Raw genomic sequence first — 24,239 nt, 5'->3', positions numbered from 1 at the left:
AGCTGCTGTGACACACGCTTCCCGTGCCAGCGGCCAGCGGGATCTCGCCCTCCTGTGGCTGTGGCCGCTTCTAGGCCCGGAAGAGGGAAAGCAAGCCAGAAAGGCTCAGCCCGGGTCCGACCTTGGGCCTCGCAGCCTGCAGGAAGCCCTCCTCCCTGGGAAGGTTCTCTCTGGTCTTTTTCCTGGAGCTTGGCCTTGGACCCGAGGCTGGGCGCCGGGGAGTGGTGGGATGGGGGCAGGCCATGTTATCCGAAGCTTCCCGTGTCCTGGGAACTGCCCAGGACTTCCCAGAGGCCTCAGACGCCCACGTGGACGTGGAGGAATGTCCTCCCTCTACCAGGAGCTCTATGCGATAGGAAGTCAGGGGAAGGCTTCCTGGAGGCAGAGGCAAATCCTGGACCTTGAAGTCATCCGATGGGGAAGTGTGCAGCTGGATGGCTGGATACTGCAGGGAGGAAGCGAGAGTGCTTTGATTTGCCGTGGACACAGGATGTTGTCATGATGGCTATTTTGATACGGCCTCCCTCCCAGAAATGGAACCTGCAGTTACTGCAGACCCATGTCCCTCCTCTGGACTATGGACAGGGACCCTCCTGCCTCCTCCTGACTTTGTCCATCCCCTTGTCCACCCAACACCAAAATCGTGACAGTCCCTGCTCTGGGTCCTGGAGATGACCCGCCACGGCTCCTGCCTTGCTTGTGGTCTAGTGGAGGATGAAGCCGCATTCACCCACGTGTGAAGTCCCTGTGGGCCATGTGTGTGCTGGGCCCTGCAGGACACCAGCAAACCACGCAGAAGGCAGCGTGGCAGGAGAACAAGCTTTGGTTTTTGGCAATAGACATGGTTTCAGATCTCACCTCCAAAACAGAATGTACTGTGTGACGAATTACTTCATGTCTCAGAACCTCGGTTTCTTCTATATAAAATGGGATGAGAATCATAAATACCAGCATAGATAGTGAGGACAGCGTCTGTACCATCTTCAAAGCCTCACGCAGTTCCTTGGAACTTAGCGGGAAGCAGTAACTAGCGGCTGTCAGCTCAGGAGGGGCTCATAGCTGCGCTTCTGTGTGCATTCCTTTTAGAACCCACTCATCCTGGTGGGCCCAGTGCTAAAACGAGTTTGGACAGGGGAGAGTGGGGGCAACTAACTTATTGAGGGTGGTGGGAGGGGAGCAAGCAGGGGAGATATTCCAGAACAGGAGGCATCTGAACCGGCCTTGAAGAAGTGGCAGGAGTGGGCCTAGCTGACGGAGTTGTACCAGAATAGAAGAAGAAGTGTGTGGAGTCAGGGGGCCGTGAGTAGCTTGGGGTGGCTAGTGGGGGGGTGGTGTCCTGAGAAGTGAGGCCGGAGGGTGGGGCTGGCAGGGCCGCACCTTCACCCTGTGGTCTGGTGAAGGGCCTGGACACAGGGGAGCCCCAGATGACAGTGACTGTGCCACAGAGGGATGGGATCAAACCCACACATCAGGAGGGGGAACAGAATCCTGACCCAGAAAGGAATGGGTTGTGGGGCTGTGAGCCTCTGGGGCTGGACCGGGGCACCTCAGAGGTCCCTCTTGCTGGCTCTGCCATCCACAGGCCTAGGATTGGCCCCGGCTTCTACCTTCAAGGCAAAGCCACAGCCTCTGCCTTGGTTATTAAGTCATTAACTGGGCCTCACACAGCCTCTTCATTACGGGTAATTATGGTCAATCCACTCAGGGCATTAACAAGGAGGAAGACAGCTTCTCTGGCTGTCAGGCTGCTAGGACTTTCGCCCGTCTGTCCTGCATTCCGGGAAATTGCTCAGGATTCCAACCTGGGTCTCGGAAGGGACAGTGACATTCCAGCCTCCCCACTTCTTCCACACCCCCAGTCCCAGCTGCCAGCAGGATCCTCATACAGCACCTGGAGATTCCACTTTTTCCTACTTCCCTGTGGTGTGACCTTGAGCCCATGGCCTAACTTCCTATGCTCCAGTTTCCTCATCTGTCAACTTAGATACTAGTACCAGCCTCCTAGGGCTGTGTGAGAGTTAAACAGGCATTTAATGCTCAGTTAGGCAAACCATCATCTGTTGAATGCTGCCATCATCATCGTCGTCATGAAGAGCTCTGGAGTCCCCCAAAGGCCTCTGTCCCTACCTGTGGGGCCCCCAAGGGCAGGGCCATCTCCTCCTCCTCCTTCCCCTGTCCCTTCTCACTGCAGAAGTGCTATGGTCAGGGGGGCTCTGGCCTGTGGCCTGGGTCCTCCTGTCCTTAGAGAGAATGCAGGCAGGGACCCTGAGGCCCATGGGGATGGGGGTTGTGCTTACTCAGGAGCCCTGGCTGAGTGCTGCGAGGGGTAGAGGGTCCAAGATCCTGCCTGTCCCCCAGGAGCCATGGCTCTGCCAGTCTGCTGGAGCTGTGGGTGGTTTCTAGGTGGTCCAGCTGCTGCCCCCACCCCGTGACGTGCAAAGCCCTAAAGTAGTTGGGCTTGGGAGCAGGTGCGGCCTCAAGAAATCCACTTCTCCCAAGAAAGCGGGCCTGGAGCCCTGCCTGCTTCCCTCTATACCCTGGGCCTGAATCTGAAAATGGGGGGCCTGGTTATCCTGAGGGCACCTAGGGTGAGAGCATGTGTGTGTGTGTGCGCACGCGCAGGTGTGTGTGAACGTGTGTGCATGTGTGTGTGCGCGTGTGTGTGTATGCATGTGTGTGCAGGTGTGTGCATGCGTATGTGTGTGTATGCATGTGTGTGCAGGTATGTGCGTGTGTGTGTGCGTGGGTGCATGTGTACCGGTGTGTGTGTGCATGTGCGAGCACGTGTGCATGTGTGTGCGTGTATGAATGTGGTTGTGCACATGTGCAGGTGAACCAGAGTGAGTGGCTGCCTCTACCAGGCCAGAGGGCTCCCCGCAGCTTTCAGGGCCCCCGCTGCTCTCTGGGTCATGGGCTTTGTGGTCCCCCTGAGGGAAAGGCCTATGTCTATTGCACTGATCCACAGCCTGGGCCACAGGTAGGGAAGAGGCCCAAGCTGGCAGATAGGAGGTGTGGTTGCCCATGGGGCAGAATGACCACAGAGGAGCCCTGCCTTTCCCTGCCCCTTGGGCCCTTGTGAATGATGGGAACAGGCTGAGGACAGGAGGTCCCTGTGGAGGCAGGAGGGAAGCCTGGGAAACCTGGGCAGGGGAGAGATCGCAGCAGAGCAGGAGTGCTGCAGATGCGGCCAGGCTGGGCCCTGCAAGGTGGGAAAGAGGCTGGGCTGGTCTGTGGGGATACCAGCCATCAGACTCGGCCAGTGAGCACCCTCTGTCTTCCCTCCAGGCGTCCTTCTGGACATCCAGCAGCACTTTGGGGTCAAGGACCGAGGCGCCGGCCTGCTGCAGTCAGGTGAGGCCCACCTCCCACCTTCCCCCCCACCCAGGTGTTGGCATCGTGGGTCCTGTCCTGTTGGCCGTCATCTGCCACCTGGTCTGTCTTCCCCTGTCCTGACTCCTGGAAAGAGAGTGGGCTTTGCATCCCAGTCTCACTATTGCCGCCCGCCAATGGCACTGCTTCTCCGAGCCTCTGCTGCTTTTCTTGTGTAACAAAATGAATAATACCTGCCCTGAGGGGCTATGGCAGGTAAAGTTGCAGAGGTGACCTTGCTCTGGGTCCAGGGCCTCATCGGGACCCAGTGATCCAGGTTCCTTCCTGAGGCTGGTGCAGGGAACTCCTTAATTCAGTAAGTTGGGCAGTGCCAACAGAGCCGCGGTGACCCTGTTTTTATCTCCTGCCCTCCCCCACATTCCTTCCAATATCATCAACCCTGGGAATCACCTCTTAGGTGACAAGGCAGAAAACTCCACCTAGTCAGCCCCAGAGCGGTTCCCAAGCCCGGGGCAGGCGCCTGAGAATCTGGGCCCTGAACTGGATGTGGGCCTGAGGTTCCTGCCACCCTCTCCCCTGGGGCCCAGGCTTCTGATGGGCTGCCAGAGCAGGGCCTGAGCCCCCAGGCTGCTGGAAGCTGGGCTGGGACAGTGTGGGAGGCCATTAAGCACTTACGGCAGCCCACCAGCCCCTCCCTCCGGAGAATGTGCCTCCCTTGTCCCCGCCCTCCCCGTGACATGGCCCCGTGGGAGCTGGGCCCTTGGCTCCCTGGCCTTCCCACTGGCTGAGGCCATGTTGGCAATGCTCTTAGCAGCACCCCTCAGGCCTGGGCAGAGACTAAGGCCAGTGCTGCCACCCAGGGCTGGGGGCAGGAGGCCTGGTCCTGACTCTGCCCTAGTCGTGCTGTGTGGCCCCAGCCTGGGTCCTGCCTTCTCTGGGCCCTTGGGCCTGGAGTCCATCTGGCTGTGAGCCCCAGTCAGATGCAGGATGAGGTCCCCATGGTCTGCATTCCAGTCGATGAACCCCTTCCCCTGCCTGGGCCCTCCTGGGAGGGAGCGGGTGGAGTGAGCTTGTTCTGTCCAGGAACCTGCCTGACCTGTCTAAGTGGATTCCAGTATGCACAATCCCTCCCGAGCTCACAGAATGCCACAGCCGCTCCCCCTGCCCCCCTTCCTAGCTGTCCTTACAGCCCAGATGGGGACTTTGGGGCTCAGAGAGAGGGGTTGCGATGGTTCTCGGGCTCAGGTGAGACTTGACTGTGCTAGGATGGGGCATGGCTGTGTGGTCCAGTATCCCCTATAGGTGGCCAGGTCCCTGCCCTGGCAGACATCATGTTTTCCCAGGCAGGTCATGAGCCCAACCCCTCCCCTACCCCTTCCTGGGTCTCCCTGGCTAGGCCAGAGTAAGTCTGCCTGCCCTGCCGCCTGAGACGGGTTCCTCTAGCCCTCTGGGCTGTGCGCATGCAGTGACCAGCACTTCAGCTGGGAAATGGAGTTCCAGCCACATGGGTGCATGAGAAGGAGTGGGCTGCCAGGCTGGCAAGGAAAGGGTGGGAGAAGGCCTAGCTGCCCAACCCCCGCCCTGTGTGTGGCCCCTGACTCACTGGGGACCTGGCCCGAGCCTCATCCCCCTCCTGGTCCCGGCCTCGCTGCCTCTTCTGGAGCAAAGCTCCACCCGATGCGTCCTCCATTTAATGCCCACTGAGCATGGTCGGGGCCAGCACAGCCCAGGGAGGGGCGGGAGGTATAGGGAATGGTGGGGAGGGTCACAGGCTGGGCGGGGGGTCGGGGGCTTGGTTCAAGGCAGGTGTGAGGGTTCCCTGGTTCTTTCTGCGGTTCTGTCCCAGGCTGGCTGCTCGGGCTCATGAAAGAGAAGTCACTCTGTCCCTCCTCATCCCGGTGGCCTGGCTGGAGGTGGACAAAGCATGCACAGGCGTTGTCTTGTTTCCTTCTTCCAGCAACCCTACGGGCTCCGTTTGTCAGCTTCATTTACCAGATACAGGGACAAAGGCCCAAGAGAGGGAAACGGCTTGCTCGAGGGCTGGCAGTGGAGAGCAGCCGGCCTGGAATAGGGACCTGGGCCTCTGCCTCTGCCGCCCACAGGCCAGGGGGCAGCCTGGATGCCTGGCATCTCAGTGTCCCCAGGGTGGGTGCCTCTGGGCCATGGTGAGAATTGCCGGCATTCTCAGGGACCCTCTAGTCTGTACACCGTGACCCTTACCTGTCACCTACCCCGGCACAGCTGGCATGGCTCCCCAAGGTGCCCTCACCCCTTCAGCCACTTAAGCCAAGAAGCCAGTGGAGTAGACCATGATGTGACTCAGTGGACAACTAGGCAAGTCACCTAATTGGCCTGTGTCCCAGGCACCTGTGCCTTCCCCAAGCCCGATAAGGTCGGAGCCGGGTGGAGGGCGCCAGCCAGGTGTTGGTGCTTGCCCAGATCAAAGGGCCAGGGCTGAGAGCGGGGCTGCCTGCTTATTTGTGGGCACCAGGGGCTGCTGGGCCAGGAGACAGGGAGTGGGGGTGGTGGCTGAGGGTTAGGCCTGGGCTTGTCCCTGCTGTTTCCCTCTTGGGACCAGGCACGAAAACTGCTGAGGATGAGCCCACTTTCAGCAGCCCCTCTGCAGATTAGATGGCTGCTGGTTTGGACCTGGCCCCTGGACCCCCTGCAGGAGCCATAGCTCAGCCTCTGTGAAGGCCCACAGCAGAACTACAGCTCATAGGCTGGGCGCCTATGGCTCATGCCTGTAATCCCAGCACTTTGGGAGGCCGAGGCAGGTGAATCATCTGAGGTCAGGAGTTCGAGACCAGCCTGTCCAACATAGTGAAACCCCGTCTCTACTAAAAATACAAAAATTAGCCAGGCGTGGTGGCGTGTGCCTGTAATCCCAGCTACTCAGGAGGCTGAGGCAGGAGAATCGCTTGAAGCCAGGAGGTGGAGACTGCAGTAAGCCAAGATCACGCTGCTGCACTCCAGCCTGGGTGACAGAGCCAGACTCTATCTCACACACACACAAAAAAAATTACAGCTCATAGGTTTTGCTGTTTTGGGAAATCAGGAGCCCCCATGGCCTACACCTAAAGAAGCAGCTGCCACTGAACTGTGTGTTGAGCTCTGCCCAGACTCAGTTCTTGCCCTCAGGTGGATTCCCTCTATCTATGGGGGCAGAAAACATATCATCAAGTCACCACCCAGGCACAGGGGGAACGTGGGAGCCTGCGCGGACGGCAGAGAGCGCGCACTTAGCTCTGGCTGGTGGCAGGTGGAGAATGCTTCCCTGAGGAGGAGACATCTGAATGGGGCTTTGAAGGAGGAGTTAGAGTTTATAGTCAGTGTGTGAGATCGAGTAGATGTGTGAAGCCCTCCTTTCCCCTCCAAGCTAGACAAAATATGCCAAGAAAACATGTTGAAATTACAAAGCTGAGCTTGACAGCTAAAGCTAGCAGGGAAATTCCCAGATGCCAGAAGCAGAGAGCTGAACTCAAAAACCGGAGTGGGAGCTAGAATTGAAGCCAAGTGATGCAGAGTGTTTAGGGACCAGATAAATGTCTTCGAAGCTTGTTACGGTATTTTCAATGTAAACATTTTTATCATGAAAAATTTTAAACAGACATAAAAAGTAGTGAGAATGGCGCAACAAACTTCCATGGAACACATCACCCAGATTCATCAAGGGAACGCCCGCCTGGCTCAGTTTCCAGGCCTGGGGTTTCTTCGTTCTAACCATGGGTGATTTCGTTTCCATCCAAGCTTCCTGATTCCAAGCTGTGTCCCCAGGCTGGTGGGTGGTTTTTCTGGTAGAGTTCCCTTTCGAGAATGGGCATTTCCCACCTGCCTCTGGCTTTATGCACAAAGCCGAGTTCCAGCCCCTGCTCCATACAGGCCTGGGGCTTCCACTTCCACTTCCTTCCCCATAGAGGCCCCCTGTGTTTCCAGGGACCCCAGCAGAAGCAAATCCCAAACCATGCCTTAGGGAATTCTTCATGACCCAGAGCCTGCATGAGACACAGGGGACAATTTCCACTGAAGACAAAGTCAAATTCAAAATCAATAGAGCAGGCCGGGCGCAGTGGTTCACACCTGTAATCCCAGCACTTCGGGAGGCCGAGGCGGGTGGATCACCCGAGGTCAGAAGTTTGAGACCAGCCTGAACCAACATGGTGAACCCCGTCTCTACTAAAATACATAAATTAGCTGGGCGTGGTGTGGGCGCCTATAATCTCAGCTACCTGGGAGGCTGAGGCAGAATCGCTTGAACCCAAGAGGTGGAGGCTGCAGTGAGCCAAGATCACACCACTGCACTCCAGCCTAGGTAACGAGACCAAGACTCCGTCTCAAAAAAAAAAAAAAAAAATTGGGCACACAGTTCTCCCTCATTTTTTTGAGAGGGAGTCAGCTGACCCTGAAGATGGGAAAACAGACTCATCGCAGAGGGACTTTAAAATTAGGTGTGTTTAATATTCAAAGCTGTAAAGGAAAGGATAGGATTTGTAAGACAACAACAGAACATTATGAAAAGAGAACCAGAAAATGTTTAAAAGACTAATATTCAAAAATACTAGAAGTGAAAAATATGTATTAGAATAAAAAATGGAATAATTAGGTGAGTTAATGAGTAGACTAAACCTAGTTGAAAGAAAAGTGAATTAGAAGCTAGATCTGAGGAAATCAGCATCAACGCAACACAGGGAAGGGCAAGGGAGAACGAAGGCTGTTTGTGGCACTGCCTGACTCGAGTGGCCTGTGGCCCATTGGCCGTGGGTTGGTGTATGGGGAGAACAGAAGGAGAAGAGGCTGGACAGTGGGCAGGGTCTGACTGTGAAAGGCTTGAAGGCCAAGATAAGGCATTTAGATTTTGTTTTGGGGCAGTAGGGAGCCAGAGAAGGTTTTGGAGCAGGGCAGTCCATGTAAAATGTGTGTCTCAGGCTGGGCGCAGTGGCTCACGCCGGTAATCCCAGCACTTTGGGAGGCCGATGCAGGAGAATCATGAGGTCAGGAGATTGAGACCATCCTGGCTAACATGGTGAAACCCCATCTCTGCTAAAAATACAAAAAATTAGCCGGGTGTGGTGGCGGGCACCTGTAATCCCAGCTGCTCGGGAGGCTGAGGCGCAATCGCTTGTACCTGGGAGGCAGAGGTTGCAGTGAGCTGAGATTGCACCACCGTGCTCCAGCCTGGGCGACAGAGCGAGACTCCATCTCAAAAAACAAACAAACAAAAAAAAGATGTGTGTCTCAGGATATTCGTTCTGGGACCAAGTGTGGGAAGGGGCAGCAGAGGAAGCTGAAGGCTACTCAGGGCCAGGGTTTGTAGGCTCACGAGGAAGTGCCAGGATGGGGATGGGGGAACGGAGGGAGAGTGGGGACAGAGGAAGAGCCAGCTCAGACCGAAACCAGACAGTGCCTCTGATTTGGGGGTAAGTCTCCTTCTGCCCATTCTCCCCTCCCCTCTTTGGCCAGCCCAGCGACTCCTGCTTCAGCAGACTTGGGTTCTGAAGGCACAGCCGGGCAGCCCCTGTGGCTGTTCCCCAAGGCCCTCCTTTTCAAGGGGTGGCCCCAAAACCTCATTCACCCTGAGGCCTGAGAGGCCAACACAGGGTTTACATCCTGAGTAGGGGATCACAGAGCAGGTGTTCCCGTCCTTCCATGGGGAAGTCTGAGTGTGGTGAGCTTTCAGGTGCTGATGGGGCCATCTGTCCTGAGCATTCTCCGTCAGCTTGGCCAGCCTAGGCTGTCCCTTGGATGGGCAGAGCCTGGCCCCTGCCCCACCCATGTCTGCCTGAGCACCCTCCCTGCCCACAGGATGTGGAGGATGGCGGGTCTTCTCCAAATAACAGATCAGCCATGTAAAAACAGCCATGGTTCAGCCCAGGCCGAGGCAAGGGCTGAATGCAGGCTCCAAGGCCACAGAGTGGGGGCTCAGGGCTCCCCCAAGCTCGGACTTGTTCTTTCCTGCTCCAAAACTGCCTTCTGGGGTCATACAGGCCATGTGTGCCATGGGGATGGCTCCCCTGACCACAGACAGGGTCCTGGGGCTGCCCACCAGGACACCGAGTCCCCGTGGGGGTTCTGAGCTCTGGGCTGCCATGAGAGGTGGACAGCACTGGCTTTCTGATGGCCTCCTGCCAGCCCGGTGAGGAGGAGGGAGTGAGGCCCTGGCCCAAGACCCTGAGGCAGGCGGGTTGCTCTGACTCCTCCCTCCCTGCTGTCACGGCCCTGCCCGCTCGGCCCTGCCTCTCCATTGTCCTAGACCTGTGGGCTCAGCACACGTGAGCTGAGCGAGGGCTTCCCCACACCCTCCACAGGATGTCCCTGCGGGAACTGCTGGGAAAGCCGCCCCTACCAAAACCAGGGGTGGGGCTGCCAGTCTGCCCAGAAAGCTCTCCTCAAACAAACAAAGACCACGGGATTGCGGGTGGTGGGCAGGGGAAGCTTCTAGCCTGGAGGCCCAGCCCAGGCTGGTCTTTATTCTCAGCAGAGTTGCCCGCTGGCCTCTGTGTCCCCATCGGACACGGTTCACATGGGCAAGGCTTTGCCTATCCTGTCCCTTCTGCCAGAACCTTCTCTCTCAGTCCCCTCCGTGTCCCCACCCTGATTGTGTTCAGGCCCCTCCATGGCCTGTGACCTCCAGAGGGGCCAGGAGGGGTCCTCCTTCCTGTCTGTCCTGAGCAGAGAGAGGGTGGCAGTGATGATTCCACCTCCCTCCTGACCCTGGACTGCCATGTCCCAAGGGAAGACACTGAGGGGCAGGCAGGTCCAGACTGTGCCTTCCTAATTTGGTCTGTCATCTCAGGCAACTTCCTCCACCTCTTGGGGCCTCAGTGACCTCAGCTGTTAGATGGGGATGGACACGGGGAGGATCAGGTGAGCTAAGGGCACGTGGGTGCTTGGGCAAGTTCATCAGGCTGGGGCCGGTGGGTGGGGACGGGGCGTGCCAGCTTCTGCCAGGAGTCCACCTGCAGTCCTGGGGGCTTCTGCCCATCTCAGTGAGCAGCTAGAAACCAGGGAGGGGTTGAAAGAGCTAGGAAGGGCCTGTGCTTCCTGCTCCACTGTGGGCAAGAGGGGAGAATGGAGCATGATGGCCGGGGTCTGGCGAAGGTCTGGGTCACGTCCCTCCAGCCCCTCTTCACCCCCTCTGGTAAGGGGCTTTTTCAAGGGTCCCACCATGGTGTTGGGGGGCGGGGTGGAGAGAGTACGCTGTGGTTCTCTGTCGCCTTCTAAACACCAAACCCTGTCCTGGTCTTTAGCCCAGTCCACCCTCCACAGCCTCATCTCTCGCTGCTTCCTCTTCAGCATCCTCAGGCCGTGGCCTCACCTGTCTCCTTGCTGTCCTCAATAGGCCCTGAACTTTCCCTGACCTTGGGAACATCAGCTGGGACCTTCCCCCTTCCCAGCATGGCAGTCTGCGTAGTGATTTAGAGCAAGGACTCTGGAGTCTGCCAGACTGGGGTTTAAATTCTGGCTCAGCCGCACACTAGCTGTGTGACATCACTTCTTTTGGCCTCCATTGTCTCTTCTGTAAAATGAAGAGAACAGAATCAAATGAGATCATCTGTGCATATGTCAAGGCTGCATCCTGGGCCTTGCCTATAATAACTGCTCCATAAATAATAACTGCAGTTATTATGAACACTAAGCATCATGCCTCTGAACCATTATACAATATTGCTGATAAGATCTGAAGTTTATATTTCAGTGGATATTCTTGATGTTAAGTATTACCGTAACGGTAAACTCCTATGCATGCTTCAGTGCCCAGCTTTGACACCACCCCCTCCAGGAAGCCTCTCTTCATTATCCTGGCAGGATCTGGAGTTCCTTGATGGTTCCCCAGCGTAGGTTGTCCTTTAAACAGAGCAACCTATGAACAGGATCTGCCCCTGGCCCAACAGGGCAACTTCTCTTCTGATTCTTTCTGTCCACTTCCCACCTCGCACAGACAGGCACAGAGAGAACAATTCCTCCTCCTCCCCCTAACATGTGTCAGTCCTGATGCAACTGGAAATCTCCCTCCTGCCACGTTCTGATCTGATCTCAGGCAGGTCCTTGGAGGCAGGCCCAGAAGGAAAAATTCTTTTTCTAAATGTGAGGAAATAATTTCTGCCTTGAACAATTTAAACAAGGGCCCAGTGTTGACCAAGGCTGGCCTGCTCTGGGCAGGGTGTGGCATTAAGCACCTTGCACGTGCTATCCAGCACCCAGACCCACCCTGGAGAGCTGCTATTTTTATCTTCATTTTACAGAAGAGGATGTTGGCATGTTGGCGCTGGCTCAGGCCGGCTCACGAGAGTCCATTGTTAACATTTCAGGAATGGTGTGTGAGCTAGTCGTAAAATACAACCATTGTTAAAAACTAAATGATATCAGCTTACAATTAAATAATTAGAAACAAGGTAATAACTATTCAGAAGTCCTCACTTCCTAATTATTTTGCTGTGTTTAAGCGTTATCTGTGTTCCTATGGTGAGTGGCATCTGTTCTATTTGTGCGGTAGAAACACTGGACAATGGTGTGTTCCTGCACATCCCTGTCCAACGCCCATCAGTGACACGACGTGGGTAGCTTGAACTCAGCCAGGGTGGAGTGTTTACACCACAGAAATGAGCAAACACGGCCAGGCGCGGTGGCTCACGCCTGTAATCCCAGCACTTTGGGAGGCTGAGGCAGGAGGATCAGCTGAGATCAGGTGTTTGAGACCAGCCTGGCCAACATGGCAAAACCCCGTTTCTACTAAACATACAAAAATTAGCTGGGCGTGGTAGCAGGTGCCTATAATCCCCGCTACTCGGGAGGCCGAGGCAAGAGAATCGCTTGAACCTGGGAGGCGGAGGTTGCAGTGAGCTGAGACGGCGCCACTGCACTCCAGCCTGGGCGACAGAGTGAAACTCCATCTCAAAAAAAAAAAAAAAAAAAAAAAAAAAATGAGCAAACACGCCACATCAGGGCTGCCCTCGCCCCTTTTTCAGAGCCAGTTAAACATTTATCAGCACACCACTGAAGGTGAGACACAGAAAGGCTGTGGCCTGACCGAGGTCACTGGCTGGGAAGGAGCAGAGGTGAATTTGAGCCCAGGGAGTGTGTCTCATGCCTGGATTTGTGCACCCGCATGCTGATTCTACCCAAGCCCTCTGGAATTAACAGGTCTGCTCGTACACCCACCACCCACGCGCACTCACTGGCCTGTTCTTGCTCGCGTGAGAGAGGGGCAGTCACTCCTCCAGCCAGGTTCAGGGGAGTTCTGCCCGGCCCTCTCGCCTCTCTTTCACCTCTCTCTTTTCCTCCTTCCTCCCTCACTCTTTCTCTTCTCTCAGGTCCCATCTCGCCAGGGTCTCAGTCCCACGGAGGAGCAGCCGGGACCACGCACACATTCAGCCTGGCAGTCAGAGGCCAACTGGCTGCCATGTCTGTCACTCCCAGCCTTTGTCTGGCCATCTGCCCATCAGCTGTGGGACTGCTTTCCAGGGGGAGGAATGGGGGGGCCACCTCGCTGTGTGACCTAGGGTCTACCCTGCCTTGCCCTGGGCCTCTTCGTCCCACCTGGGACCTCCAAGGCCCCTCCCATCACTGGCAGTGGCCTCCCTGTGGAATCTTCTAAACCTCTTGTTCTGGAAGAACAAAGCCAGGTCACGGCCTTTGCTCAGCATCCCGTTGTGTTCTCCTTTCTCACCCGTGGATGTCACAGTCATCACAGTAGGCTCCGGGGCCCCGCCCCAGCCTCTTTCCTGCTCCCCCAACATGCTAAGTAACTCCTGCCCCAGGGCCTAGGCACTTGCTGTTCTTGCCCCAATAATTGCATGATTTGTTTCCTTACCTCATCCAGGTCCTGGCTGAAATAGCCCCTTCTTTGACCGCTCTATTTAAAATTGTGGTGGCTGGGTGCAGTGGCTCACGCCTGTAATCCCACACTTTGGGAGGCCAAGGTGGGTAGATCACTTGAGGTCAGGAGTTAAAGACCAGGCTGGCCAACATGGAGAAACCCCGTCTCTACCAAAAATACAAAAATTAGCTGGGCGTGGTGGCAGGCGCCTGTAATCCCAGCTACTCAAGAGGCTGAGGCAGGAGAATTGCTTGAACCTGGGAGGCGGAGGTTGCAGTGAGCGGAGATTGCACCACTGAACTCCAGCTGCCTGAATAACAGAGCAAGACGCTGTCTCACCAACAAATAAAACACCAGCTAACTATATCAAATTTCAGCCAGGCGCGGTGGCTCACGCCTGTAGTCCCAGCACTTTGGGAGGCCAAGGTGGGCGGATCACCTGAGGTCAGGAGTTGGAGACCAGCCTAGCCAACATGGTGAAACCCTGTCTCTACTAAAAATACAAAAATCAGCAGAGCGTGATGGTGCGTGCCTGTAGTGCCAGCTACTCGTGAGGCTGAGGCAGAAGAATCACTTGAATCCAAGAGGCGGAGGTTGCAGTGAGCGGAGATTGCGCCATTGCACTCCAGCCTGGGTGATAGAGTGAGACTCTTGTCTCAGAAAAATGTAAAATCGTGGCATCCACGTGCTCTCACACACACCCTCCCACCCTCCTGTTTCAGCCCCTCCCACCCTCTGTAGCACTTGCCACCATCTGACAAGCTGTGTTATTGATTTGTTTCTTTATTGTCTATTTCTCCTCATTCGAATGAAAGCTCCATAGGGTAGGGGTTTTTGTCTCTTTTGTTGACAGCTAATACGGTTCCTGGTGCATTGTAGGTACAAAAAAATTGTTGTTGTTGTTGTTGAATGACAAGACGGTAGGATGGACAGACGGATGGCAGTGTTTTCAGCCATTAGGAAAGGCCCCGCAGCGCGCTGGGAGTGAGGGCAGCTGTGTGGTCTAGCAGGTGCGAGATCTGGAGTTCCAGGCCCAGTTCTGCCTGATTTGCTGTGTGACCTTGCGTAGATCCCTTCCCCTCTCTGAGCTTCTTTCCCAAGTAGAACAAGGAGTGCAGTGCGGTAAAGTATAAGGAACACAGGCTCTGGGGTCAGATCCCCACTGGAACATTTACTGCCTGTGGGGTCTTGGCCAAGTCACTCTCCCTCTGAGTCTGTCTCCACATCTGTGAGGTGGGAGGGGGCTGGAAAGATACGTAATACATGAGATACAAAGATACATGATGAGATATGGCCGGGCACAGTGGCTCACACCTGTAATCCCAGCACTTTGGGAGGCCAAAGTGGGTGGATCACTTGAGGCCAGGAGTTCGAGACCAGCCTGGCCAACATGGCAAAAACCCATCTCTACTAAAATATAAGGATTAGCCAAGTGTGGTGGCACGTGCCTGTAATGCCAGCTACTCAGGAGGCTGAGGCATAAGAATTGCTTGAACCCAGGAGATGGAGGTTGCAGTGAGCCGAGATTGTGCCACGGCACTTCAGCCTGGGTGACAGGGCAAGACCCTGTCTCAAAACAATAAAAATAAAATTTTAAAAAGACATGTGAGATATGACATGGTGAGCCCCTAGTACAGTGTCTGGCATGCAGAACATGTTCAATAAATGGATGTTGACTCTTAAAAAGTACCCAAAGGGCTCACCCAAACCTGGACAAGCTGGACGGACTGGCCATACATGGGAGAGGATGGCACGGACTTGCCTGACCTTGTAAGGCCTTTCCCACCTTCCTGGGGTGCAGGTCGGGCTGCGGTTTCCTCTCTGGGCTGCTTCCTTGGTCCTTTTGCTCCACAGACTCTTGGCCTCGAGCTGGCGTGAAATGGGCCGGGAGGCTGGGGCGCAGGGACCTGGGCTGCCTCTCAAGCTCTCTTCTCCCTGCAGTGTTCATCTGTAGCTTCATGGTGGCCGCCCCCATCTTCGGCTACCTGGGCGACCGCTTCAACAGGAAGGTGATTCTCAGCTGCGGCATTTTCTTCTGGTCGGCTGTCACCTTCTCCAGCTCCTTCATTCCCCAGCAGGTGAGGCCCGGCCCGGCTTCTCCCCCACCCCTGTGTCCTGGTCCCTCTGGTGAGTGGCTAGTCTTATTGGCCTGTTGAAGAATCCAGCCCAGGGCTTCCAGCTCCTTTGCTTGAACCCCACTGTCTTCCCAGTGCAGAAGGATGAGGTGGTCTTTGGGTACTTTTATAAACCAGCCCGGCGGCTGGGGCCTTCACCCACACTGGCCTGACCTGAGGGCCTTCCAGCCCGTGTGGCCTCCTGACTCTTTCTGAGCGTCCCTCTGATTTGGGATGGATGCAAAGAACACGTCTGGCCTAGGAGTGAAGGCCTTGCGTCCTAGTCCTGGCTCTGCCATTACCTGGCTGTGTGACCCTGGGGGAGTCACTACCCCTCTCCGGTTCTTGCTCAGTTTGTGCTTGGTCTGATGACCAGCTAACTTCTTGGACTGACGTCCCAGAGAAGCAAACATCAATTCAACACAAACAAGAGTCTTCTCGTTTAGCTCTCACAGGTCTGGGCTTGAATATCCCAACTTTGTTGTCTACTCAGCTTTGTGACCTGGAGGAACTTACCCTTAATCTCTCTGAGCCTCAGTTTCCTCATCTTTAAAATGGAGATAATACTTCCCAACTTGAAGGTTTCCCTTGAGAAGCAGCTGCGCTGTGAAGGTCCAGACACTGGAACACGGCGAGTGCTCAGCCAGTCATTGTTCCTGTTCCTCCTTCCAAAGATGAGACTGTTGCCTTGTGAGGTAGTGAGTTCCCCATCTCGAGGAGTATTCAAGCAGAGAGTGGCAATCACATGGTGGCTGCTGTAGAGAAAGATGAAGGAAGAAGGGGAGAGCATGATCTGTCTTCAAGGAGCTTTCAGGGTAGCCCTGTCCTTGGGAACACCCAGGCTTCAGGATAGGAAGATCTGACAGGAGCTCCTGTGCTCAGAGCCTTCAAGAGGTGTAGAAAAAATGCCAAGAGTCCTCACTAAAGAGACAGCAGTCTCTTGAAACCCATGGGTTCAGGGAGGGCTTCCTGGAGGAGGTGGCATTTGCGCTGGGCAGGCAGGAGTGTGAGATCAGGCCTTTTGGTGAAGGTAGCATGGGCAGAGGGAGCCAACCCACTGATGCAGAAATGGTGGAGTGTGTTGAAAGATTGAGGATTGGGCCAGGTTTGATGGCTCATGCCTGTAATCCCAGCACTTTGGAAGGTCGAAGCGGGTGGATCCCTTGAGGTCAGGAGTTCGAGACCAGCCTGGCCAACATGGAGAAACCCCATCTCTACTAAAAATACAAAAATTAACCGGGCATGGTGGTGCATGCCTATAATCCCAGCTACTTGGGAGGCTGAGGCAGGAGAATCGCTTGAACCTGGAAGGTGGAGGTTGCAGTGAGCAGAGATCGTGCCACTGCACTCCAGCCTGGGTGACAAGAGCAAAACTCCTTCTCAAAAAAAAAAAAAAAAAAAAAAAAAAAAAAAAAAAAAAACAGATTGAGGATTGCATTTTCACTGGAAAGAAAGCAGGGACTGGGTCATGGAGAACCTTGAATGCCAGGCTAGAGGGCCTGGGCTTCCTTCTGTGGCAGTGCTGAGCTCTGGAAAAGTTTGCAGAACAATGGTGGGGTCAGATTTGGGTTGATGGTGGGGACATCGGAGGGAGGGCAGAGAGAATCGGCAGGTTTGCCAAGGACATCCTTGCTTCATGGGGCAGCTTCACGGAGGAGGGTCAGGTCAGGTCAATCTCCAGGCCCAGGATGGCAAGCAGAGCCTTGTGGCCACGGACAAAAATAAGGACTGGACCAGAGGCCTCTAGGGCCCCTCAGGACCTCGTCTTGCCCCTGGCCAGGCCCCTGGTCACCAACCTCTGAGGCTGCTCCTGGGACTGACCAAGTAAGTCTGGGACCACCGTGCCAGGTCTGGGTCCACCTCTGGGTGTGTGGAAGGAGACAGAAGATAAGCAAAGGCAAAGAGAGAAACAGGTCACCTCCAATGAATCCATAAATTCATTGCAATCACAATTTGCATCCCATAGGGGTTTCTGGTAGACCTTGGCAATGTGATTCTGAAGTTAATTTGGCAGAGAAAACTCCAAGGAACAGCCAAGAGCATTGTGAAAAAATAACAGTGAAAGGGGATTTGCCTCTCAGTTATCAAAATACAGTGATTGTAACTAAAACAGCAGAGGGATGGACTAAGAGCAATGAACCAGAGTCCTCCTTTCTGTGGGGATTTAGTGTAGGATGAAAGTTGCATCTCAAATGAGTGGTTTGGGAAGAACTATCTATCCATCTGGATTGAAAGCAAAGTTTGGCCTGTGTTTCAAACCATCCTGCAGAATAAAGTCCCGATAGGGGACAGTAAAGCAAAAAGCAAGCCCTTAAAATCTAGAACTATAAATCAACAAGAAAAAGACAAATAACTCAGTAGCAAAATGGGCAAGGGATAGCTACAGACAGTTTCAGGAGAAGATACCCAAACGGCCAACACGTGTAGGAAGAGACAGTGCTCAGCTTCTCTGGTAATCAGGGAAATGCAAATTAGAACAACAACGAGATACCATTTCACACCCGTCAGATTGGCAACAATTAAAAAGGCTGACAATACCAAGTGTGACCAAAGCTGTGGGGAATCGGGGACTCCAGCACTGCTGGTGGGAGTGTAAATTGGTAGAGCCTCTTTGGAGAGTGAAATGGCAGGATATTGTAAAACTGTTTATCTCCCGTGGCCCAGCCTTCTACTTGGGGTATATACCCAAGACAGAAACTCCAGCTTGTAGACACATGCATGGAAGAAGCACTGTAATAGCACACACACACACACACACACAAAGCAATCTAAAGGACCATCACTGGGTGTGCACAGATTAATGGTGTGTATGAGTCTTTTTTTTTTTTTAGACGGAGTTTCACTCATGTTGCCCAGGCTGGAGTGCAGTGGCACAATCTCGGCTCACTGCAACCTCCGCCTCCCAGGTTCAAGCGATTCTCCTGCCTCAGCCTCCCAAGTAGCTGGGATTACAGGCATGCGCCACCACATCCAGCCAATTTTTGTATTTTTAATAGAGATGGGGTTTCACCATGTTGACAAGGCTAGTCTCGATCTCTTGACCTCAGGTGATCCTACCACCTCAGCCTCCTAAAGTGCTGGAATTATAGGTGTGAGCCACCATGCCTGGCCCTGTGAGACTCAACAGGAAAAGAATGAACTAGATCTTAATTAACCAGCATAAATGGGTTTCAAAAAGAGAAGAATGAGGGAGCAAAAGCAAGTTACAGGATAAGATGCGTGGAGGGTTTCCTTTCATGTTCATTTTATTTTTAAATGTTGTTGGTTTGTTTGAGACAGAGTTTCGCTCTTTTGCCCAGGCTGGAGTGCAGTGGCGCAATCTTGGCTCACTGCAACCTCTGCCACCCCTCCCCCACCACCGGGTTCAAGCAATTCTCCTGCCTCAGCCTCCCGTGTAGCTGTGATTATAGGTGCCTGCCACCATGCCCGGCTAATTTTTGTATTTTTAGTAGAGAAGGGGTTTCGCCATGTTGGCCAGGCTGGTCTCGAACTCCTGACCTCAGGTGATCCACTCACCTTGACTTCCCAAAGTGCTGGGATTACAGGTGTGAGCCCACCATGCCCGGCCTTAAATGTGTTTTTGAGACAGGGTCTTGCTCTGTCACCTAGGCTGATATGCAGTGGTGTGATCACGGCTCACGGCAGGCTTGACTTCCTGGGCTCAACTGATCCTCCTGTCTCAGTCTCCTAAGTAGCTAGGATGCACCACGATGTCCCGCTGATTTTTATCTTTTTTTTTTTTTTTTTGAAATGGAGTCTTACCCTGTCACCCAGGCTGGATGCAGTGCAGTGGCACAGTCTTGGCTCACTGCAACCTCCGCCTCCTGGGTTCAAGCAACTCTCTGCCTCAGCCTCTCCAGTAGCTCGGATCACAGGTGCCCACCACCACGCCCGGCTAATTTTTGTATTTTTAGTAGAGATGGGGCTTTACCATCTCAGCCAGGCTGGTCTTGAACTCCTGGCCTTGTGATCCACCCGCCTCGGCCTCCCAAAGTGCTGAGATTACAGGCGTGAGCCACTGCGCCTGGCCCGATTTTTATCTTATTTTTAAATTTTTTTAGCAATGAGGTCTCGCTATGTTACCCAGGCTGGTCTCGAACTCCTGGCCTCAAGCAATCCTCCTGCCTCAGGTTCCTAAAGTGCTGGGATTATAGGCATGAGCCCCCATGCCCAGCCTCACGTTTGTTCTTTAAAAGCACACAGGGGGCCGGATGTGATGGCTCGCGCCTGTAATCCCAGCACTTTGGGAGGTCAAGGCAGGCAGATCAAGAGCAGCCTGGCCAACATGGCAAAACCCCGTCTCTACAAAAATTCAAAAATTAGCTGGGTGTGGTGTCAGGTGCCTATAATCCCACCTCCTCAGGAGGCTGAGGCAGGAGAATCGCTTGAACCCGGCGGGGCAGAGGTTGCAGTGAGATCGTGCCACTGCACTCCAGCCTGAGCGACAGAGGAAGACTCCGTCTCAAAAAAAAAAAAAAAAAGAAATCGATGCAAAAGAGACAAATGACCCAACAGAAAAACAGGCCAAGGCTGTAGGCAGGTGATTCCCAGGAAGAGAAACAGAGGCGAGGAGCTAAGGGCAAATGGGGAGATGGGGAGAGGGAGACGGAGAGAGAGAGACAAGCATGAAGGGGTCGGAGATGCACCAACCCAGGCAGCACCTGCAGGCACAGCAAGCCAGGAGCGAGGTGAGCAGATGGAGAGAAGTCAGGGAGACCCGGGGAAGGGCTGGACGTGGGCGATGCTGGCCAGATGGGTGGCCAGGGTGGGGCTGGGGAAAGATGACCAGGCTGGGTTCTCAGGCCCCGGGCAGCTGGGGGACGGAGGGAACAGGTCCACATCAAAGGGGTCGTGGTACCAGCAGCTGGCAGGGCCCCACCCTTCCCTGCTCAGCCGGGCGTTGCCCTTTGATGTGTGCAGGGGGAGGTGCTCTGGGCTTCCCTGCCAACTCCCCAGTCCCCACTTCGCACTGGGCCCTCAGTGCTACCAGGGTTGGCCCAGCCACCCGGCTTGGGAGAGACACACAGAGTGGAGGGTGGTGGCTTGAGGCTCCTGAAGTGGAGTCAGAACCAGGGAGGGGTCTCCCAGGTGGTGTTGTAGTGGAGACATAGGCTTGTGTCCCCAGTGCCTATGAGGACACAGGGGCCTGTCTGGGCCATACCACTCTCAAGCTGGGATAGTCCCGTCCCATACCAGCACTGGGCCGGCCAGGCCCCATCAGACTCACTATACAGAGGGGCAAACTGAGGCCCGGAGTGGCCGGGGGAGGTGGTCTTTACGGAGGTGCAGCCCACCAGTACCCTCGCCCTTCTCTCCCCTGGCTCCTGGGCCCTGCAGGGGGAGAGAGCAAAGTGGGAACTAGGGATGAGAGGCAGACAGCGGGTAGTCAGTCCCCCAGCATCCTCCACCCCTCCCCACAGTACTTCTGGCTGCTGGTCCTGTCCCGGGGGCTGGTGGGCATCGGTGAGGCCAGCTACTCCACCATCGCCCCCACTATCATTGGCGACCTCTTCACCAAGAACACGCGCACGCTCATGCTGTCCGTCTTCTACTTCGCCATCCCACTGGGCAGGTGAGAGCCAGAGATGCCAGGGTCTGGGTGAGGATCTGGGCAAGGTTCCCTTGGACTTCTGAGTGCTCCCACTCCCTGGGGTTCTAGCCCACGCAGGCGCCCTCAGAGAGCCAAATGTGGGCGGTCAGCCTTTGAGAAACTCCTGGACCTGCTCCCTGGCCAGCTGGCTGGGTGGGGAGGGTGGGCAGCCTGCCTTGCAGACCAGCGGGCACTCCCTGTCCCCCAGCCCCTGTCTCTGCTCAGCCTGACGTGTGTCTCTTCTCTGCAGTGGCCTGGGCTACATCACTGGCTCCAGTGTGAAGCAGGCAGCCGGAGACTGGCACTGGGCATTGCGGGTAAGCCCTACGTCCCTTCCCATGAGGACACCCTCCAGTCCAGACCTCGCTCCAGGGTTGCCCAGAGATGTAGTCCAGGCTAGGACCTAGGTCTCCAGGATTCCTCCCCCAGCTGCCTGGACTCTGAAATCCCTGCCCTTCCAGATTAGTCCAGATTGAGGTGTCAGAGCCAGACACAGCCCCGCTGCCCTCAGGGTCCCCAGGCTGAGGGTTGGAATCTCCCGCCCGGGAGTCCCAGGTTGAGAGAACCAAGGATTCTCCCACCACGTCAGGAAATTCCAGGTCCGTGGCGGTGCTTCCTGCCTCCAGCCCTGGCACTGTGCTAGGGTAAGGCTGGGACAAGACCTCTGTGTGGGGGCCCCAGGGTCTGGAGCCACTTCCTGTCTCGCTGGGTTTGGGGCAAGTTACCAAGGCCCCAGGACAGTGCAATCGGAGGAAACAGAGATCCCCAGTCTCTCGGAGGAGCGGAAGCTTAAGACAAAGTGTTTTTTCCTAAAAGCAGGAAGGAAGCGGCCTCCGTGGAATTTTAGTGGGGGGGGATGGGGGGCAAGAGGGAGGTGGCAGGCAGAGGAACTCCCCAACCCAGGGGCTCCCATTCCGGTGGGGGGGGGGGGCATGGGGGAGTGTGTTCTGCAGGGCTGGTGAGATGGAATCCAGGCTGCCAGGGTGTCACCCTCCCATCCGGAGAGAAGCCTGGGGCCTTGGAGGTTCTGCTCTGGAAAATGGGCTGGACACGGGGAAGATCCAAAAGGGCTCGTGAGCCTCTGTGGGGCCTGCATGGGCCCCCCACCAAATGCCAGCCCACCTGATCTGTCAGTCTGACGCTTCACACCCAGACAGCACCTTCCCAGGGCCCCGCGGCTGAGGAACCTACATGGGGAACCTGCTCCAGGAATTCCCTCCTCCCTCAAAGTCATCATCCCATCTGGCTGGCTATCTACTTATCTTCCATCCGTCCATCCGTCCCTCCCTCTCTATCCATCTCTCCATCTACCTCTTTAGCCATCTCTTCTCCCCTATCCATCCACCCACTGCTTCACTCACTCACCCCTCCTTCTTCCTTCAGTCTGTCCGGCTTCCCTGCACCCTCCCCCCTCTGGTCCTGCCCCTGGTCTGGACAGGCCATCTCAAGCCTTCAGTCTCTTGACCGACCTCAGCTCTTCTCAGCAGCCCAGTTAGGAAGGCTGGACAGATACCTGCTCAGAGGAGAAACCTATGGCCCAGAGAAGGCATGACTTGCCTGAGTCCCTCCTTCTGCAGCAGGGACGAGGCTCACTGGGCCCTGGTGTCCTAACTTCCTGCTCCCTGGCAGGTGTCCCCTGTCCTGGGCATGATCACAGGAACACTCATCCTCATTCTGGTCCCAGCCACTAAAAGGGGCCATGCGGACCAGCTCGGGGACCAGCTCAAGGCCCGGACCTCATGGCTCCGAGATATGAAGGCGCTGATTCGAAAGTGAGTACCTCGGGAAGAGGGAGGGGTGCTGAGAGGGCCTGTCCCTGCAGGGCACCCCACCACCTCTGCTGTCTTAGTGCTGGGAGGGACATTTTGGCCCCTAGAATCGATTATTCCTGCAGCCTGAATCCTCACCCCTGGAGCCTGTAAGACGAGGCATTTTGGGGCCTCCTGTTCCCCCAGTGCATGGGGCTGCCTATGGGGGCTGAAGGAGGTCACTGAGCTCAGTGTCACTGCCTGGCCTCTCCCCAGCCGCAGCTACGTCTTCTCCTCCCTGGCCACGTCGGCTGTCTCCTTCGCCACAGGGGCCCTGGGCATGTGGATCCCGCTCTACCTGCACCGCGCTCAAGTTGTGCAGAAGACAGCGGAGACGTGCAACAGCCCGCCCTGTGGGGCCAAGGACAGGTGGGGCCCCGCGGGGTGGGCCTGGGGCTGGCGAGGGACCTCGGACAGGAGAGCCCCTCAGCCTTAGCCCTGAGCCGCCTCAACTCATGCCCCACTGTCCTCTGTCCCCACAGCCTCATCTTTGGGGCCATCACCTGTTTTACGGGATTTCTGGGTGTGGTCACGGGTGCAGGAGCCACGCGCTGGTGCCGCCTGAGGACCCAGCGGGCCGACCCACTGGTGTGTGCTGTGGGCATGCTGGGCTCTGCCATCTTCATCTGCCTGATCTTCGTGGCTGCCAAGAGCAGCATCGTAGGGGCCTATGTGAGTGCAGTGGGGGGCAAGGGTGCTGGGCCTGGGCCACGGGAGGGTCTGGAACAGGACATTCAGTCTGACTTGCTGGATGTTCCCTTCCCTCGGGGAGGCTCCTGTTCTCTGGCTGTCCCTGCTCATCCCCAGCCCGGCCACAGCCTATCCAGGGCCTCTGGGTGCCTCAAGGCTGTGGGCATGGCTTGAAGTCTCTGGATAGCCCATGAATGGATGTGGGCCCGGGAGGGGTGTGAGGTTTGGTGGGCTCCCTGCCAGCAGCCAGTGTGTAGGGGGCAGAGGCTGCGGCTGCGGGGACCGCTGATGGTGGCTTTGCATTCTCCTGGGCAGATCTGTATCTTCGTCGGGGAGACGCTGCTGTTTTCTAACTGGGCCATCACTGCAGACATCCTCATGGTAAGCCAGGCAGGCCGAGGTCACCTTGTGCTGCTGAGCCAGGCCTCTTGACCTCACAGGGGTGCCTGGGGAGGGCGGGTGAAGGGGTGGGAGAGCTGGTAGGGGGTTGGGGGGAAGGCAGGCCTGCCAGGAATGTGAACCCAGAGGCAGGGAGGGGATCAGAGAGTTTGGGGTCTGCCTCTGGACAGGGCCGGAAAACAGGGTTGGGCAGGCAGGCAGAGCGAGATGTGGAGACCGAGTGGGAGGGGGCGTCTCGAGGCTCAGGTTAGTGTCTGGGAGGCTGGCAGTGCCAGGCTGGCACCGAGGTGGTGGTGCCTGCCAGCACTCCTCCCCCCTGGGGTCTAAGCATCCATGGGATCTGCCCTCCCTACTCAGCCTGGCTCCCAGGCGTGCCTGCCCGAGTGCCTGCGGCTGGGGCCGGGTGGACAGAGGATGTCTTCACAGGGCCAACAATGGTCTCTAGACTAGTCAGCCGGGGACAAAGGGCTGTCTGAGCGGCCAGCAGGGGC

General features: G+C 56.0%; 1 protein-coding gene across 5 annotated transcripts in view; it reads left to right on the top strand.

Moving 5' to 3' along the window:
• The window catches only part of SPNS2 (sphingolipid transporter 2), a 39,373-nt gene that overhangs the window by 10,476 nt on the left and 4,658 nt on the right, over positions 1–24,239 (top strand). For all 5 annotated transcript variants that reach the window (XR_004026967.1, XR_004026968.1, XM_030799726.1 and 2 more), the window contains exons 2-9: positions 3,286–3,351; positions 15,089–15,225; positions 20,682–20,833; positions 21,102–21,168; positions 22,481–22,623; positions 22,876–23,028; positions 23,142–23,331; positions 23,665–23,730. Coding sequence is in view for 3 of the 5 variants with exons in the window: in XM_030799726.1 (XP_030655586.1) it covers positions 3,286–3,351; positions 15,089–15,225; positions 20,682–20,833; positions 21,102–21,168; positions 22,481–22,623; positions 22,876–23,028; positions 23,142–23,331; positions 23,665–23,730 (974 nt within the window). In the remaining 2 variants the exon portion in view is untranslated. The remainder of the gene's footprint in view (positions 1–3,285; positions 3,352–15,088; positions 15,226–20,681; positions 20,834–21,101; positions 21,169–22,480; positions 22,624–22,875; positions 23,029–23,141; positions 23,332–23,664; positions 23,731–24,239) is intronic.

The sequence above is a fragment of the Nomascus leucogenys genome, chromosome 19, assembly GCF_006542625.1.
Source record: "Nomascus leucogenys isolate Asia chromosome 19, Asia_NLE_v1, whole genome shotgun sequence".
NCBI lineage: Eukaryota > Metazoa > Chordata > Mammalia > Primates > Hylobatidae > Nomascus > Nomascus leucogenys.
Note: the sequence above shows the minus strand (reverse complement) of the source record. Positions and strands in the feature narration are given on the sequence as shown.